The sequence below is a fragment of the Balaenoptera physalus genome, assembly GCF_965194825.1.
Source record: "Balaenoptera physalus genome assembly, chromosome: 10".
Classification (NCBI taxonomy): domain Eukaryota; kingdom Metazoa; phylum Chordata; class Mammalia; order Artiodactyla; family Balaenopteridae; genus Balaenoptera; species Balaenoptera physalus.
The window spans coordinates 46,945,006-46,964,762 of NC_138889.1; the positions used below are offsets into that span (position 1 = coordinate 46,945,006).

A 19,757-nucleotide genomic window follows, 5' to 3' on the forward strand; every position below is an offset into this window, starting at 1 on the left:
ATTAAATTCACTATAGTTGTCACTTCCAATCTATTCTCTGCACTGTAACCATAGAAACTTCGAAGCATGAATCCAATTAAATCACTGCTTTTGCCTCAAACACGTTAATAGCTTTCCATTGCTCCTCGGATAAAGCAAAAAACCCTTACAGTGGCCTAGAAAGGCATCCCTGCTTGGACCCTGACCTACTCTTAATCTTGATTCAGTTTTTTCTTCTCTGCACAAGAGCACCTTGGCTTTTCTGTTCCTTTTGTTTCCCTTGTTACCTCCCACCATATATATATCATGATCCATATACCCGTAGTACTCTCCACCACTTCTTCCCACCCCTACCCACGTAGGTACCTAGCATCTTTAAATTATAGCCCAGGAGCCACTTCATCTGAGAAGCCTTCTAGACACCTCAATTTTGGGTGTTGTTTCTTATATGCTGCCGTCACTGTATTTCTGTTTTTGAGAGCACTGATCTCCATTGGTAACTATATACTCAAAGTGTGATCATGGGTGTGACAAGTTTTCTTCGATATACTCTAAGCATTATCATGATAGAGACTTGTATCTCTTTTTGCTCATCGTTGTACTCAAGGGTCCATTAAAATGGTTGTTCCTAATAAATGTAAATATTTGTTAAGTGAAGAGAGGAAGGGAAGGAGAGAGGAAGGAAGGAAGGAAGGAAGGGGAGAAGGCATGTAGGCAAGCAAGAAGGTGTATCCTCTGCTTTGTGAAAAATCACCAGTAAGTGGGGCAGGGGTCAGATACATAATGTCATGCTGTGTTCATCAAAATGGAGGATGCAGATGCATTGGGAGGGAGATTTAGGAGGCTTTCTGGGCCAAAGTGAATGTAATGGAAAAATAGGACTTGTCTAGAGTGGGAGATTTTTCCAGGGAGAAAAATAGCTTGACTAATAGCACAGAGGGGTGAATTATCATGGAAAGTCAGGAAAATGTCATGCTGTTGGACGGCAGGCTGGGACTGTATCCAGAGGTCATGTTATGGAGGAGCTTGTAGAAATTGCTAAGAAGCTTGGTCGTTTTTCCTAAAGATGTTGGTGAAAAACTGAAGGGTTTAAAACAGGAACTGAAATCAAATTTGTACTTTATGTGGGTGCCCCTGCTGGTTTTTTATACAGATTGGAAAGGAGAAAGACCAGGTTAGAAACAAAGACACCAAATTAAAGGATTGTCATAGCATCAAGGAAGCTGAGGAGATAAAAATTCTGTGGAGGGAATGGTCTATGGTGACCAAAGAAGTAGGACTGAACAATAACTTTGGGAGGGCATCACTGCTAACTTGATAAAAACCACCTTTTTGGGAAAATGCAGAGAAGAGGTTTGAGGATGGTAGAGGTTGCTGTGAATTACTGAGTAAAGTGGAGACCAGTAAGTAGAGAGAGTTAGTGTACAAAGAGAAGCACATAGCAAATGGGCCTATTTCTAAATTCTTCCTATTTCTAAATTGGCCCAGAACTCTGATAGGGATTGAATTTATATTGATCTGTCCTTTTATTAGCTGGGGGTGATGAGTAGCAAATACATATGCAATTACTTGTGTATCTATCTAGGTAAATAGATAGATACCTATTTACCTAGGGAAGGGTGAGGATTAACATATTATGTCCTAAAAAGTATGTATTATTTGTATAATGAAACACTATAACTCGAGCGCCATGTAAGTCTATGTGGAAATCATTGAGGACTATTAATTAGCTAATATAATGGAATTTAACATAACTCATTTGCTATCACAATATAATAAATCATTCAATAAATATGAGCTGTGGTTAAATTGCATATTTCATAGTATCAGAAGTCAAGGAAATTTTTCTATCAGGGAAATGAGAAATTTGTATTACCATATAAATGCCCATCTTTTCTCAGGAGAGAGGATAAATTGTTTTCCCCTTGGTTTCTTGGTGTATGAACATGAAATCTATGCTGTCATTTTTTAGTAGATGATAGTTCACTTATAATGCCACAGAAAATATAGAGATTGCTTAGTAAGTGATTGGAATTCACTACTCATTAAGTTTTATTCTAGTTCAGTTATCTTACAACACCAAAGAGAGGGAAAATACAAAATTTGGGGGTTTTTATCCAATAAAAAGTTTTACTTCTTATTTTTGAAAATAAGCAAATAATATAATTTCTGGACCTGGAAGTAGAGTTATTATAGCAAAGTGGTTTTTTTGCATGGATTGTTATGTGTTTATTATGAACTGTTTGTTCCTAAGTTTGGATTCTCTGTTACCTACTATTTTCTGCTTGATTTACTATATAATATTAAGGAAAATAAGAATAGTGATGGACTTCCCTGGTGGTCCAGTGGTTAAGACTCCGTGCTTCCACTGCAGGGGGCACAGGTTCAATCCCTGGTCAGGGAACTAAGATCCCACCTCCCGCGCAGCCAAAAAACAAAAAAAAAGAATAGTGAGGAATTTTCTTGGTAACATAATTTCTTAAGCAATGTCAAAAATATGACAGTAATGTACTGGGTGGTCAAGAAAAAATAGGTCATTTTGCCAAGCTAGTCTGGTGGTAATGGACTAAATAATTCCAAAGCCAAAAAGACAAGGATTCTGTGCCATTATCATTATCATGAGGAACATTTTTAAGTACTTGTTTGATGCGATTGCTAAGCACTTTATAAAGGAAGCTAAATGCATATAGTTCCTGTATTCTAAACAAATTGTAATTTTTAAAGCAAAATTGTAACTTAATGGATTATAATCATACAGACAGTGTTCTTTAGGGTCATCCAAATGAACACACCTAAGACATTAAGTATGTTAATCCCAAAGGAATATACTTATCTTCCACGGATTCAAAAGCAATCAAGTAAGGGAACTTTGGGAATAGAGTCTAGTAAAAATGCTATTACCCTTATTATGGTTTTTGAACTTTAACAGAGAAGAAGGGTGGGATTTCATAAACAAATATAAATAGAATGGAAAAACTAAACTCTTCCATGAAATGAGATTTTGAGAAAATTTGGAGGTGACAAATTATGGACATGGAATGCTAGGGAACACCAAGAGATGTACTTTGGATAGATAATAAAGTGAAAAGTTAAAATGGTCTGTCATAGAGTAATGAAGAGCTTAATAACAGAAGGCAATCTTATTTTTTGTTGGCACTGTATTGAGAAACTAGTAAAATGTCTTGAGATGTGGCTACCCACATAGTTAGAAGGAAGGGAAAGCCAAGAAGGTCCACATAGAAAACTTTGCATATCCCAATATTTTCAATGACAATATCTAGCAGAACGTTATGCCTCTGATTGGAGCAAATAAGAAAATACATTTTAAGGGTTCGACTGTCCTTCAGGAATAGTCAAGTGATTTGTCATCCTTTCTTCTCCCAGCCCCTTCTTCTTATTTGTGATGTATTCCTCTGACATTACAATTTCACAATAACAGTGAAAACCTTTTGCTGCTGCTAGCATGGTGGACTGTTCAGTGGTGGTTTGGAATATCGTGTCCTTGCTGGTCGAGATATAGTACTCAACCATACAGACTTGCAGAGTTTTCAGCGAACATAGTGGAAAAGACAAACAAGGTTAAGATGCAAACTCAGTAGAAATGAGAATTTATCTTTTTCATTTTTTTTTAGGCCTGGGAATCAATTTACATAAATAAATATTCCTATTCTTGTTTCTTCCACGGAGCAGAAACAGAGGCAATATTTTTCAAATCATCCTTTAAAAAGAAGTTCTTAATTGTATTTATTATATATTTATTTGAGGTCTTGGCCTGTGTGATGTAAACTTCTAACAAAAAATTTCCTAAGCCTATCAAAGGCATCCATTTGGTGTTCACTATTTTTCCATATTAAGAAGAAGTCACAGAGGAAAAAGAAATGATATAACTTCAGTGAGAACTGAGAATCAAGTGATGTAAAGAAAATTAAAGATTTTTTTTAAAGAATAGAAAAGTTGAAAGGGACATGCAGTTTTTCTAGATATAAAGGCAAAATATTTAAAACTCTTAATTCTTCCCAAAATAATTTACAGCCTTCATATAATTTCAATTAAAATCAGAACTCAAGATCAAAAATAATATTATTTGAAGGAAACTTCAAATATTATTTGAAGAAAAATAATATTTTTTTTTGACTTTTTCAACCACATTTACTGGCTCACATGAATATCTGAAAACAAATCCATCTGTCTTCCCTTTTTGTCTCCTTGGCACAATTTCCCCTAGTTCTTAGAAAACAAACTACTATAAATATTCAGAAGGGGAAAATAAATTTATAAGGTGAAAGAGGTCAATAAATAGCCAAATATGTCAACCATTGGAAGGACTATTTTTTTTTTAAGATTAAGCCACTGATTTGCAACTTTTATTAAAATAAATTGAACCTCTAAACACAAGATAATTGATACCTTGATCTCAACTCAAGTTTTGACAGCACTTGAAGTTTTACATAAACAAACTGAATAAGAAAACAATTAAAAATGTGTAACAGGAAAATCTAGAAAAATTTGAATAACAAGATAGGACTGGCTCTATTTAAACATGTTATAAAGTGAAATGAATTTTACAAACAAGCTAAGAATTTACAAGGCTAAATAATATGCCTAGGAACATGAAGCTATTAAGTGGATGAGCTGAGATTTGAACTCAGGCTCATATTATGCTAAAGGATGTGCTAATTTATAATTTACTACACTGCCTCCCATAAAGTTCAAGAAGTTTAAGCACTGTGGCACTAGAGCAAAAGTGACAAGAAATATATTAACAAAGGAAAATAGCCTAGAAGCAGACCCTTTGATACATGAAAATATATATCATATGATACAGGAAGCTCCGTAAATCAATATGAAGTGTTAGTTTGTAAATAGTTAAAGCATTTGGCACTTAACTATTTAAAAAAATTAAATCTTTACTTCAGACGACGTTACTTCCAGATAGGTTAAGTACCTTAACATAAAAATGTTAATCTGTAAAGGCATCAGAAGAAAATATAGAAATTAAACTCTCCATATGAAAGAGCATTCTATTGTGGAAGAATTCACAGAGAAAAGTAAGTAGATTTAACTACATAAAAATTTTAAAATCATGCCAAAAAATAAAAGGAAATTGAACCCCAAAAAATTTATAGTAAATACACACTAAAACCTTCAATATATAAAGAGCTTGTTTAGTTCAATAAGAAATAAGCTGCAAAAAGAAATGGATAAACTATGTGAACAGAGTAGATCATAATAATATTCAAATAAATGTTAATTAGAATAACTGTAATACCATATTTCATCTATCAATTAACAAAGATTTTCTTTATTGATAGTATCTATTGCTGGTGAGGATGCAAAATATTGACATTTTCTCTCATGGATATATAACTAGGGTTCTTTAAGAGGACTTAACTTATTCTGCCTTAGGAAATCAGAAACTTTGTGTGGGCATGATGAGGTGCATTTGAGCTGGAACACAGAGGTTAAGTAGGAGCTTTCTATGCAGAAAAGGGCACTGTTGGAAGAAAGAACACATTGCCATAAAAGGCATGATGTCATAGCAAACAATAAGATGTTAATGCAGCTGAGCTTAGAGTTCATAGTTAGAAATATTAGGAGGTAAGGCTGCAGAGATATGTAGGAGCCAGTTGTTTAAAGAATATTCAACACCCAGCCAAACAAATTAGACTTCATTGTATAGTCCACAGGAGATTAAGAATCTCTGCTCCAGTACCTAACCTTATTATGCTGAAAATAAAAACAAAGGTTATCAATAGGCATAGTTATCAGTAGGCATAGTTTGTGCAGGCCTCTTCAGGGAATGGGAATCTTAGTTGGTCCTGAAATCTTGGACAGGATTTGGTTAAAAGAAGGATAAGCAGTCCTGGCATCGAGAATGCACATGCAATAAAAAAGCCAGAGACAAAGGGGGAAACTCAAATTTACCCAATGAAACAATCTCATGAAGGAAGTGAATTCATATATTTGCTTGTTGCTATTCCCTAATCCATCATTTCATAGGCTTGGTCTTTGACCAGGAGGTCCTGTATTTAAGAACAGAGAAGATTCCCACTGGAAGGTTGGTTTTGATAGGTTTCAAAGGACCATGTATTTCATGCCAGTAATTTTGTTTGCCCAGGGTTTTAGGTTAGAACTTCATAAAAACATTAAAAAAAACCCTCCAGTTTCTTTGGATAAAATTGCCTATTCCTCCTTGAATATGCACCCAGGGGGTATTGAGTTTGTGCAGAAAGCAGGAACTGAATTAGTATCAAGCTGAGCCTTGATCACTTTGAGGTGTTTCTTTTGTTGAACACCAACGTTGTCAAAAAAGTGCATTCGCTGTGACAAATGAAAAGAAAACATTCTCCTTAAGAGGTAGATTGTGGAAAGCTTAGTAGCAATAATGTGTGCAACTGAAAATGCCTCTGTTACTTGCTTTCACCTTCCTTAAACCTCTGTTCTTTTTTTTTTTTTCACCCTGTCAATTTCTGTATTTAGCTTCAGTGGCAATAGAACTCATATTTTATAAGAAAGCTAGTTACAGACATTGATTCATTGATGTATTTAGAGGCCAACAAGTCTGTTTGCAGTTCTTTCAAAAGCTGATTTTTTTGATTTTTTGTAAAATAATATGTTTAACAAGTAGGAACTAGAATAATGAATATTAAAGGAATAGACTTTTATCACTGGGCTTGCTCTGATAATAAAAGCATCCATTAAATAGTTTTTCTTTGTGTAATACTGCATGGCCTACCTCCAGAACTTACACTGTTGAAAGTACCAGGTGTGGAGGCACACAGATTGTATATGACCTTGCTGCGTTTTTCTCTTATTATGTAATCCTTAGGCAAGAAGAAAATAAGAGAGGGGGAAGGCCAGGAAAGGGAGTACACTATTTTCTCTCCCAAGAATGAGGCAATATAATGCAGTGGAAAAAACACTTGACTGTGAGTTTTGGGGGTTTGTTTTTGCTTCTGTTTTTGTTTTCTTTTTAAATCTCTTTGCCTCTTGCTAGCCATATGGCCCTGGGCCAGTCAGTCAGGCAGTGTGCTTTTTAGTTTCCTCACCTACAACCTGTTGCATTGATATAATTTTCTCATTTACCAGCTCATTGCTGATGTAAGGCTGTATAATTCTTTTCAGAGAAATATATCCTAAAATGTGGATAATGTAATTCCACATAGGGTAGGAATGATAACAGATTAATTGAGGGATAGTTGAGAAATCTCACAGGGAATATTGTGGAGGATAAATGCCAAATATGGGATTTTTATGTTTGTTTTCTTTCTAGCACCTATTAGTGTTCGTATTCATTTATTAGCTCTGGTTGTATATATTGTGCTCTATGTTCTTATCTTCTGAGTTACAAGTGTGGACTTGTTTTTTCCCCCCTTGGATAACACAAGTATAAGATTCTGTTTTTTTTGTATTCCTTTGATATTGGCCTTAATATTTGTGGAGAAGGTAGTTTTATATAACCAGAGCATGCAGCTGATTGTTTTTTTCTTCTAAAATCTCAGTCCATTTCCATTTGAATTTTATCAACAGAAGATTTGTCTATATCTTTAATAGGAAAATAATTCTTGCTCTGCAGCTAGATTTTCTGATTTATCTAAAATGGTATTAATGTGAATGCCTTTGATGTTGCTTTGAAAGCAATATTTTAAATAGCAACTATTGTTATTCAATACTGAGTTACCATGGTGATAAAGAACACTTACTTGATTTAAACTTTTCAGAAAAGGAAAATTTATACTCCGTATCTTTCTAGTTGGTTTGGATGTACCTCTCTCTAAGTTTGCCCTTTAATTCTCATTTTTTGAAGTAATTTGTTACTTCTAAGATTAGTGCACATATTTCTTTTCCTAAGGAAAATAAAACACCAAATTTTGACAAACTATTAATTTCTTTGAATCCCTAGGAGAACAACTTTTCTTTCCCTCTTTAAGTAATGTTGTAATTACATTCTAAAATCTTTTTCAAGTAGATAGGGGGAGGAAAACTTTTTCCTTCTTCCCTTCTAGATTCTTTGGCTGGCCTAATAATTAAATTGACCTTAGCCAGGTTAACAAGAAAATAAAATTTAATTTCGTATGTATGGGAACCCCAAAGAGATTAGGCTTCTTGGCAGTTAGGCAATTGAGGCTTATATGCCATGCTGAGCTAAGGAGAAGCAGGTAGGGGTCTTCAAAGGGGAGGAAGACAATTCACAGGAAGATGGGAAGAGCAAATGTTTGGTAAATAAATGTTTCCCATGCCATGCAGATAAGTCTTTCTGACGTAAAAAGTTATGGCTGGTAACCTCTCTTCCTGGTAAGGCCCGTTATCTAAATTCTTTTAGGTAGTTAAGCGGGAGGTAAGAAGCTCTTCTTGCGTCTGTTGGGCCTTGATTGTCTTCAGCTTGGAATAATCCACATGCCAAAGTGGCACATTCTGGGGCAGCCTGCCCTGAGCCCCATCATGGCTGTAATTGCATTGCAGTTCTTTTGTTGTCCTGGCATTTCCGTGTGATAAACAGGGCTGCCCTTGAGAATTGCAATTTGTTTTGTTCATAGTGTGTGACAAATAATAGGTACTTAATGGAAGTTTGTTGAGTGAGTGAATAAATGAATAAAGGATGCTTTAACTGGTTATATAGAAGACAGCAAAAATGCTAGCAAAATTATTCATTTCATCTAACATCATGGATAAGAAGGACTTATCTTTGGTTTCTTTCACTTTTTTATAAAACCTCTCTGCCTCTTTTGCTTTTTATTACCGATGTATCCAGGCAAAGTTGGTGGTTCTATTCTTCTGGACTGTTAGAGTACATGTTTATCACTTATTTATTTGCAGTATACATCTCTTTTGATAACACATATGTCTTCCTTACTAGACTTGTAGTTTATTGAGGACCTAACTTGGTGCCTTATTTTTAGTACATGATCATAAATGTTTGCTGAAAAAAATATTTTCAAATATGCCAATTTTGTTTGTATATTTAAGTAGTACTTCCTAAATATTATGGGAAATATTAATTTGTACCTTCTCTTTTAAGCAGCATGTGTGTATGTGTGTGTGCATGCATGCATGCTGTTTCTGCATCAGTGTTATGTCTTCCTCAGGAGGTAGAGGAGTGGATAGTGTTACAAAAGCTGTACTGTAGGGAATGTAAATGACAAGTACCCTTGAAGGCGTGTGTGTGTGTGTGTGATAGTATACACATCTATCTTTTTAAAAATGATTACTCTTATATAAGTTCTCTTTAAAATACAAACAAGATACAGATAAAATAAAAGTTAATGCCTTTTAAACTTCCATCTCAAATCCTTAACCATATTTATTCTCAACTCTTTGGTATATATACTTATAGACTTCTTAGATATATTGTAGATGAAGTTATCCAATACCTTAGAGAGATTGGAAAGCTGAAGAGAACTTATTATATATGATGGCTATCAACCCCTTAACTAAATGCCCATGAACGATGCTTTCACTACAGATTTGAGAAGTACATTGGTGATAGGCATTCTAGAACCCTTGAAAAGCTCTATGGTGACAGTTTGCAGGCTGAGAATGACAAACGAGAGAGGCTATCATTGGGCTTCTTGAAGTCAGTGGAGATGATGAGGTCCCTGAGAGGCAGGGGTTATGGGGCAGCACTTAACTGAAAAAGTCAAGCTGGGTGTGGTTACCATTATGGGCAGCATGTCCAGAGCAGTGATCAGAATGGATTGACCTGTTGAGATCTTTGGTGTTGACTGACCATGGTGTCCTTAGGACTCAAGTAGATGGACAGCCTAGTAAAGTCTTACTTGATTTGTACAAATGAAAACTCAAAGATTGGCAAACAGAGGCATAACCTGAATCATCTCAGTAGAGAGTCACAGCCCTTCTTCCAGTTCCTAGATCTGAGTCAGTTCATAGATTGTGAACACCTTTAATAAAGGGATGGTTAAGTCCCTTTGAGAAAAAACCCTTCTACATGTCAAAAATTAAACTATTAAATGATCCTCTTACCCTGTAGCCATTTGGCAGGGTGCTTGGAGCCATTTGGCAGAGTGACTGTGCATGGGTGAAAGAAATATTCAACTTTGGGGGAACTAAACATTGACTCTAAGGTGACACCATTTTCTTAGGAACCAAAACCTTACTACAGTAGACCAGTAAGGTCTTATAGGAAGTTAATAGTTTTGGCTTTAGTCTGTATCACCATAGGCCCAGTGGGTCTTTGAATCCACCTTAATTCCAGAATGCATGAATTGAATAAATACACTTAGCCGCTGTCAGAATCCCCTTATCAATATAATCTCCTTTTTTTCTCCTCTTTTGTATTTTTTTTTCATAATTTACTCTTGGTGTTTTGTACTTCTAGGTAAAAAGGAACATTTCTCATGTCTTATTGCTAGTCCTAAATTTACCTCTTCACCCATGCCATTGTTTCTTCTTTAACTCCAATAGGTAGACCCCATTCTTTTGTATTTGTATAAAAGTTGTCAAAGTGTATGTGTTTGAAGAGCTCGCCTCCAATCCCTACCTCACTAACCAGAACATGGACTTGACCAGCTTACTTTCTTCTGTATAATTTCCTTTCCAAAGAAAAGGATGTCTTTGGGAACTATTGATATTATTGGGTTTTTGTGATACAGTAAATGGAGTGGGTAGAAAATGACTAGAGAAGTGAGAGAGAAGAATTTTCATTGGAAGGGATTAAGTTTCATTTTTTAAAAAAAGAGCAAGAAGAAGAAAGAACAGGAAGTTGAGTGTAGAAAGGAAAGTTAGGAGAGAAAAAGAAAAATGAAACAAGTATCTGTTCTTCCTAACATGAAAATACAAGTTAGAGACCCTTAGGGGATAAGCTCTGCCTTGCAGTAGAGAATGTTGAGATAGACAATCAGTGGAAGGAGGGTAAGAGAGTTTAAGATGTTTGTGGACACTTCGAATATAATCTCTTCTCACTCCAACTCACCTTCCCATGTATTAATGGTCAGTTTTTGGGCAATTCTATAAAATTAGAATAGCTTTATTATCTTTTGATGAATAGCTTGGCACTATGCACAAAGACCAAGCCACCTGGATTCCAGTTATTGTCAAGTTACTTTTTTTTCATGACATTGATCACCTACTGCACCTTCTACATATTTATGTGTTAAATTATCATCATTGGACCAGTCTTTTCATAAAACAATGAATAACTTTTGAAGTAGATGCTGATTCATTATCAACAGATTTGAGTGTTTTCATGTGTTCAGTGAAATTGTTATGGCTTCCAGGGTGGATGGCAAAATACAAACACTTTGTTCAAGTTGCACGTTCATCATCAACTTTCTTGAAAAAGACAAATAAATTTAATATTTACTTTTATTTTTAATTTTTTAAACGTTTATTTATTTATAAATTATTTTATTTACTTATTTTGGCTGCACCAGGTCTTAGTTGCGGCATGCAGGATCTTTAGTTGCGGCATGCGGACTTCTTAGTTGCGGCATGCGGACTTCTTAGTCGCAGCATGCAAACTCTTAGTTGCGAGCTCTAAGTACAAAGTGGAGGTCTGTCGAGCCCATCTGTTGCAGGTTGGGTTCACCAGAAACTGATTCTGAGAATAATTTGTGAATATAAAATGCTTATTAGGGATCAACACCTGTGAAGGGAAGAGGAAGGCAGTGAAATTGGGTAGAGGAAGAACTTGAACCACCATGTAGTCTCTATGAAGCCTCAGCCAAAGTGGCAGGAAGTTTTGGAGGAAATTTTGCCCATCAGAGTTGCCTGTGTACAGATAAACTACCCCTGCCTTGTTCAGTCACTGGATTTGAGCTGTTCTGGGAAAGGCATTTCCCCTGCACCTAAGGCAGACTCTGAAGTAACTGACAGCTGGAGGCTACCTGCTGACTGTGCTTTTTGCTTTTTTTCTTCCTTATTATTATAGTGGTAGAGAGAAGACTTTATTTTTTCTCATTCCAAGAATATATATGCATACTGTTTGTTGTTGCTATGCAAATTTTTATTGCTTTTGTTACATTCTGCATGTTGGGGTGGATTGCAAATTGCCTATTTTCCACTAAAGGGAAAATAAAGAATTTGAGTCACCGTAAATGTACAAAAAAGTTTGTTAAAATTGGAAAGAGTATTTTAGTTTTCTCATCTTTGTTTTCAAATAAATAAGTATATCGTCTCACAGTTGGTTGTCCAGGGAACCCAAATTAATGTAATTGTGTGCAGCATGTCATCCAGGTCTGGTTGCCTGAGAATCCTTTTGTTCATTGAATGAGAGAAAGAAACAGTGGGTGAAAGGCTACAAAAGCTTGTGTTAATTAAGATATATCCCCTACTGGTAGAAAATTATGGTCAGACATTATCACATCATTAGTCAACTCATCAAAATATCACTTTGCAGAAAATCCTCTGGTTCTTTTCAGTGGCTTTAATGAAATTGTTCTAAGAAGCCCTGTGAAAGGACTGAGCTCTAGTTTTTGGATAACTGCCATTTTCTTAAGAAGCAGACTTTGGGCCTACTGAGAAAGCAGATCAGCTGGTGTGACATTTTACTCTAAGAAAAGAAGCATTATTTTAGAATTTTTGCTATTTAACAAGGAAACGTCAATTTATTTTGGTCTTTTCCTTAGCATCAGATAAAGAATGGGATGCTAATTAAATAGCTGAAATTTAGGAGACTAAAGAAGGATTAATGTAAGCATTTGAAACAATTTTTCATTCACTTGGACTTTTCTAAAGATAATTTTTATCATTTATTTTTATTCACATAAAGAAAAAAAAGCAATCATTATACTTTTATGGGAAAAAGTTAATTATTCTCATTTAGGAATTTATAAATATGGTATAAAAATAGAAAATTTTAAAAGGACAGTTTTAAGGTATTGTGTATATTTTCTGTTTGTGTATATGTGAACTTTTTTTTTTTTGACAGTCGTACTAGCTACTCAAGAGTCTTCATGTTCACTTGGTATTCCTTGAATTTATGATACTCAGATTAAAGGATGCTCCAGATGTAGGAATACTAATTATAGATTTCATAGTTTGGGTAGCTTAATAAATGATCTCTTATATGCTACTTTTGCTGTGTGTGTAGGGGGTGGTTTTTTGTTTGTTTTTTAGTCCTATCAGTATAATGTCATCTCCAGAGATTTTCTTCCAGATTTACAATCAAGTGAGTTTTATGATTATATAAGCAAGGATAATTTATAGCTGTATTATATTATGGTTATTTTTATTAATAATTCTGGTTTTCCTTTGCATTTAAATCAGTTTGGGAAACATTCAGTAAAACTTGAACTGATATTAATTTTCAGCACCCAAGGATATATCATATTGAATATAGCTGTTTGATTGAACAATTCTTTACTTGATGTGTAAAGTTCATATTTGCTGTTGGGTTTTGGTTTTATTTTTTCAAGACCCATTTTAGGAAAGGCATAAATGGGGGGCAAAAGAAGGAAAAAGAGAAACACTGCAAATCACTCATTTAATGGGATGCTACATAAATTGGCAAGTAGACTGAAAAGCATGGGTCATGTCGTCAGAAAAATTGACTAGTCGTTCATTGAAATAATCATTAATTTTGTTGATGAAAAATAGCAGCATATCAGTTAATAATAGAATTTAATTTTAAAAAATATGAACTCAAATTAAAGAGTAAGTGTGCCTAAAGGAGAAAAAAATAAAGTATGCTTTCTTGGATTTGTAGACTGTAGGATACAGCCACCTCTGTTTGAATTTTCTTAGTTCCTCTCCAAGCGTATTGTAAGAACTGTCAGAGTGGTGAAAACAAAATGCAGAGTAGAGGTCAGCTAAACATCTGATTCGATCTATTTTAATAAATATGAGGATAAAATCCACATCCCGCTTCTCAGCCATACTTGGTAACCCCTGTACTCACAAATGTTTAACGTCTGGCTATTCAGTAGCCTGGAAAGGGTGAGTCATCATCAAGTGTAGATTTTCAGTATTTTGTGGAAATTGCTCACCTTCTGTTAGTGATGGATTTACTGCAGTGCAGCATTTCAGCTTTGTACTCTGTTCTCAGCCTGATGGTGTGACTCTGTCAAGGCTAGAGTACAGGTCCCCTGGCTTTTTATGGTTGATCGATGACCAGTGGGGCTCTTCTAAAAGGCGTTAAGGTTAACCTTGGCAAGCAGTTTTCTGTATCCAGTAAAAATGGAAGTCGGAAATAGTCTTTCAACAAATATTTATCTAACACCTTAATATGTATCAGATAGTGTTCTGCATCCTGGTGCCACAATACCCATCTACTAGGAGGAGGGGGAGGGGTGGATAGACAAATGTATATAACAGTAAAAATGTAATATGATAGATTCTATGAGAGCGTAGCACAGAGTGTACTAGGAGTACCCAGCAGGGCCATCTATTCCAGATTTGGCAGGAAGAAAGAAAGAAAGAGGAGGGATCAAGGAAGCCTTCCCTAGGGATGACTCTAGACATAGTGACTATCTAATCCTAGAAATGTGGGATCAGTATTAGAGTGATAGATTATTCTATCAGTGCAGATAGCTTTTCATTATAGCTATTTCTAAGGTAGAACTGAGGATTCTTCCTTTCTCCACACTCCTTTTTTTCCTTCTCTTCTGTTTCCTGTCTCACTTCTTCCCTCCCTGTCTCTTTCTCTTCCTCTTTCTTTTCCTCCCTTTCTCCTTCTTTCTTTCATTATGAATTCATGAGTACCGAATTGTATTAATCAAATTCTTGGTTCATGACCCACTGTCATCATTGGACAATTTCTGGCTCTCATTCATTCATTCATAAACTGATTTATGATGCTATAATGAATACATATGACTTTATTAACAATTTCTTTCACCTGCCTTTTTGCTTTTCTCCTATTTCATCCCCTCACTCCTTCTAAAAGGTAACCATTGTCCTGAATTGTTTATATCATCCCTTTTTTCACTGGTTTTCTTTGTTTCATATATAACATACCCAAATAACACATTGCTTAGTTAGTTTTTAACTCAACAAAAAATAATATTCTTGTATATGTAATCTGCTGGTATTTTTTTCACTCAACATCATACTAATATGATTCACTGTGTTTTTATTTGTAACTGAATTCATTGTTTCACTTCAACGAATATTCTATTGTGTGAATATACCACAAATTATCCATTCTCCTGTTCCTAGGCAATTGAGTTGTTTCCATTTATGTTGTTCTGACCAGTGCTGCTATGAATATTCTTTTTCTTGCTGCCTGAGACATATTTGAAAGTTTCTGCAGAGTATATACCTAGGGAAGGAAATATTGTCTCATAGAGTATGCAAAAGTTAAACTTAAAAGATAATACTGAATTGTTTTCCAAAGCTATTGCACCAACTTGCATTTCCACCAGAATTACATAAGAGCTTATGTTGATACAATCCTAACACTTGGTCTTGTGAGATTAATTTCTGTCAATTGAATGCCACATAATGTGAATGCTATCTTATGGTGTGTGGTTTTAATTCTCATTTCCCAGGTTACTAATGAGTTTGTGCACTCTTGGTATATTTATTGGTCATATATGTTTCCTCTAACCTTTCAATTATAAGATTTTAGTATTAGTTTATACTAATGAATACTTGCTATTTTTATATATGCAGTTGTTATGATATCTTAATTAGAAAAATAGGCATAGTCATTAAAGTGAAATAAAAACCTATTTTGGTAGTACATAAAATGGTGGGTAAATTTCTAATACAAGATATGCAGTCAAAATAGTTAACAAATTAAAAGAATAGGAAATAATTCTATTTTGAAATTATTTTATGACTTTTTTCATAGCCTGTTGTTTATTTTTCTTTTGACAGAACGATTTCGAGATTTACTACTTCCTCCATCTAGTCAAGACTCTGAGATTCTGCCCTTCATTCAATCTAGAAATTATCCCAAGTAAGCAATAGGAGTTCCCTAGGTATTGTGAAGGGAATGGGCATAGTGATGGGTGAGCTTTGGGAGGGCAAAGAAAAAATATTTCCTTTTCAGGATTTCTGAAAAGGCCTGAAAAACCTAACCTAACTAACTAGAGCGTCTCCTGCACTATAATGTCTCAGGCTCTTCACAGCTAATCCCTCATCTGGTTTCCTGTTTTCTATCCTTTAAATGTAAGGATTTATTTATATATGTATATATATATTTTTTTAACATCTTTATTGGAGTATAATTGCTTTAAAATGGTGTGTTAGTTTCTGCTGTATAAGCAAGTGAATCACTTATATATATACATATATCCCCATATCTCTTCCCTCTTGTGTCTCCCTCCCTCCCACCCTCCCTATCCCACCCCTCTAGGTGGTCACAAAGCACTGAGCTGATCTCCCTGTGCTATGCGGCTGCTTCCCACTAGCTATCTATTTTACATTTGCTAGTGTATACATGTCCATGCCACTCTCTCACTTTGTCCTAGCTTACCCTTCCCCCTACCCATATCCTCAAGTCCATTCTCTAGTAGGTCTGTGTCTTTATTCCTGTCTTGCCACTAGGTTCTTCATGACCTTTTTTTTTTTTAGATTCCATGTATATGTGTTAGCATACGGTATTTGTTTTTCTCTTTCTGACTTACTTCACTCTGTATGACAGACTCTAACTCCATCCACCTCACTACAAATACCTCCATTTCGTTTCTTTTTATGGCTGAGTAATATTCCATTGTATATATGTGCCACATCTTCTTTATCCATTCATCTGTTGATGGACACTTAGGTTGCTTCCATGTCCTGGCTATTGTAAATAGAGCTGCAATGAACATTGTGGTACATGACTCTTTTTGAATTATAGGTTTCTCAGGGTATATGCCCAGTAGTGGGATTGCTGGGTCGTATGGTTGTTCTATTTTTAGTTTTTTAAGGAACCTCCATACTGTTCTCCATAGTGGCTGTATCAATTTACATTCCCATCAACAGTGCAAGATGGTTCCCTTTTCTCCACACCCTCTCCAGCATTTATTGTTTGTAGATTTTTTGATGATGGCCATTCTGACCGGTGTGAGATGATACCTCATTGTAGTTTTGATTTGCATTTCTCTAATGATTAATGATGTTGAGCATTCGTTCATGTGTCTGTTGGCAATCTGTACATCTTCTTTGGAGAAATGTCTATTTAGGTCTTCTGCCCATTTTTGGATTGGGATGTTTGTTTTTTTGATATTGAGCTGCTTCTAAATTTTGGAGATTAATCCTTTGTCAGTTGCTTCATTTGCAAATATTTTCTCCCATTCTGAGGGTTGTCTTTTGGTCTTGTTTATGATTTCCTTTGCTGTGCAAAAGCTTTTAAGTTTCATTAGGTCCCATTTGTTTATTTTTGTTTTTATTTCCATTTCTCTAGGAGGTGGGTCAAAAAGGATCTTGCTGTGATTTATGTCATAGAGTGTTCTGCCTATGTTAATAAGTGGTTTTCAAAATAACCACATGCTAGATATGATTTCAGGAATTTATTCTTCTTTAGCATCTTGATAACTCTTTCTTAAATGGGATAGACTTTTTCTTAGATGCCACAAGTGTATTAATTGATTGAAGCAGTGTGCCTCATCTTCCCAGAGAATAAGGAAGTACCAGGCTTTTATTAGGTATTCTCTTCCCTAAAAGCTGATGTATGCTGGTATCTTGATCCTTCCTGTGGAAGCTTGGAGTACCCTCTACTTTTTGAGTAATCTGACTCTCTTTACTAGCTAGTATACAACAGGCTAAAGAATGAATAAACTATTATCTGAAATAGAAAAAACGGTCACCAAATTAAAGAATTAGAGCTTGGTTTACACATATTTAATCAAAACTCATCATGATGCTAAATGATTCATTCTTTGCTCAGTTTGGCAGTTTATTCAAGTATTTACTGAACTTCACCTGAGTTAGTTTTTCCCTGATTACATAGCTATGATAATATTTACTTAATTCTGGTCACAACGTAAATATATAATCTGAATTATCTGTTCTTTGTTTCAGATATTAATCCAGGTTTAAGCTCTAGCAATAATCTTCCAATCTCCTCCCAGTACTCACAGGGACATACATGTGTCTGGACAAGCCTTGCATGGGTACATTACTCATGTTCATGTTGGCAGGGAGCATGGAGGTGCCCGAAGAGATCCATGCATGTCTATCAGTATTTTTGCCCACAGCTGCTCTTTGCAGGGGCCAGTGATACTTGCTTTTCTGCCTCTTAGGCTTACTGTCTGACTGACACCATTGTTTAAAGGAGACTTACAATGGTTTCTCAGCTGGTAATCTGTCTGCAGTCTAGGTTTCCTTAGCTGTATCATTTTACAAGTATCCTTCTTGTTCTTAGATTTCTTTTCTGATAGTGATGTGATCCATTCTAATATTTAACAGACATCATGTGACAATCCTTTGTCAGTGTCTAACTCTTGGAGTAGATATACTTTTTGACATCTGCAGATTAAAGAAATAAAAATCATCCATTGATGCCACACACACCGTACTACGGCAGTCAAGTGTGCAGACTCTGAAGCAGATTGCCTTCCCTGCTGACTTGGTGACCTGGGTGACCTAACCCTCTGTGCCTCAGTTCCACCTGTGTGAAAGGAGGAAGATAATAATACTTACCACTCAAGCATGATGCAAAGATTAAATGAAGTAATAAAAAAATATTTTGAACTGAGCTTGACACATAGTAAATACTGCATTTTAGCTGCAGATGTTATTTATTGCTATTTATTTAAAATTGCATCTAGAATTAACTAGATTTGCATGTTTCCAAACACCGTAGGAAATAGGTTGTTCATTTATCTTGCAGGATAGCTTTTATGCCAAGATACTTTCGTCAACCCACCCTTATTAATATTTAGGGAAGTACTATTTATTCAATATTTCTAAATTACTGCGAGATGCTGATGTGAGGCACTGCTTAGGTGACCACTTAACATCTTTATGAGCTTCAGTTTTCTGAACTATCAAATGAAAATATGCTAATTAAAGGTTTCTGGGGCTGAAAATATTTACATAAAATTCTGGATTAAATACAATTAGTTTATTTAAGTTACAGAATATTAAGCATTTTCATCTTCCCATAGCTGATTTAATGTCTAGTTTGGCAGAATTTTAGGAGATGCTGGGGGACAGAGAAAGGATAATATAATTCTGTTTGTGCTGTGCCTAGGCAGTGTTGAGTTGGTCCAGGGAAGGGCATAGGAGCAAAAACTCTGTGTGTGTAAACAATGCCCACTTAAAGAATGTTGCGGTAGAAGAGAAAGTTGCGGTAAGGGCCAATTAGTAAATACAAGTGGGCAGGGAATCTGTGTGTCTAGACCTAATTTAAACTAATTTTGTATTATTCATGGTTTTTAATACTCTCATTTTTTCTCTCATTTATATTCACTCTCAGATATACTCTCATTTATTCATTATTGAAGATAACTAAAAGTCAAGGAATTTGTAATTTTGTGACACACAAAGATTTCTAGAAAGCTGAAAGTTTAATCAAACCGTTAGTATTTGTTGCTTTTATTCACAATGCAGTATACCTATTTATATTAAGATTTTTTTTTTAGTAATTGTTTGAGAGTTTAATTTATTTGTATCTCGTTAAAATTTCAGCAGCCAGATCTGCTTTATAGTAAATGACATTATGTTTTTATATTAATAAACATAGAATTGGCTGCTGAATTCTACCAGATAAGTTTTTGGCACTTACAGATATAACCATATTATTTTTTTTTTAACATCTTTATTGGAGTATAATTGCTTTACAATGTTGTGTTAGTTTCTGCTGTATAACAAAGTGAATCAGCTATATGTATACATATATCCCCATATCCCCTCCCTCTTGCGTCTCCCTCCCACTCTCCCTATCCCAC

General features: G+C 35.1%; 1 protein-coding gene across 3 annotated transcripts in view; it reads left to right on the top strand.

Annotated features, from left to right (window-relative positions):
- NOX4 (NADPH oxidase 4) overlaps positions 1–19,757 on the top strand; it is a 145,968-nt gene that overhangs the window by 90,093 nt on the left and 36,118 nt on the right. For all 3 annotated transcript variants that reach the window (XM_082410173.1, XM_082410174.1, XM_082410175.1), the window contains one exon: positions 15,757–15,838. In XM_082410173.1, coding sequence (XP_082266299.1) covers positions 15,757–15,838 — 82 coding nt within the window. The remainder of the gene's footprint in view (positions 1–15,756; positions 15,839–19,757) is intronic.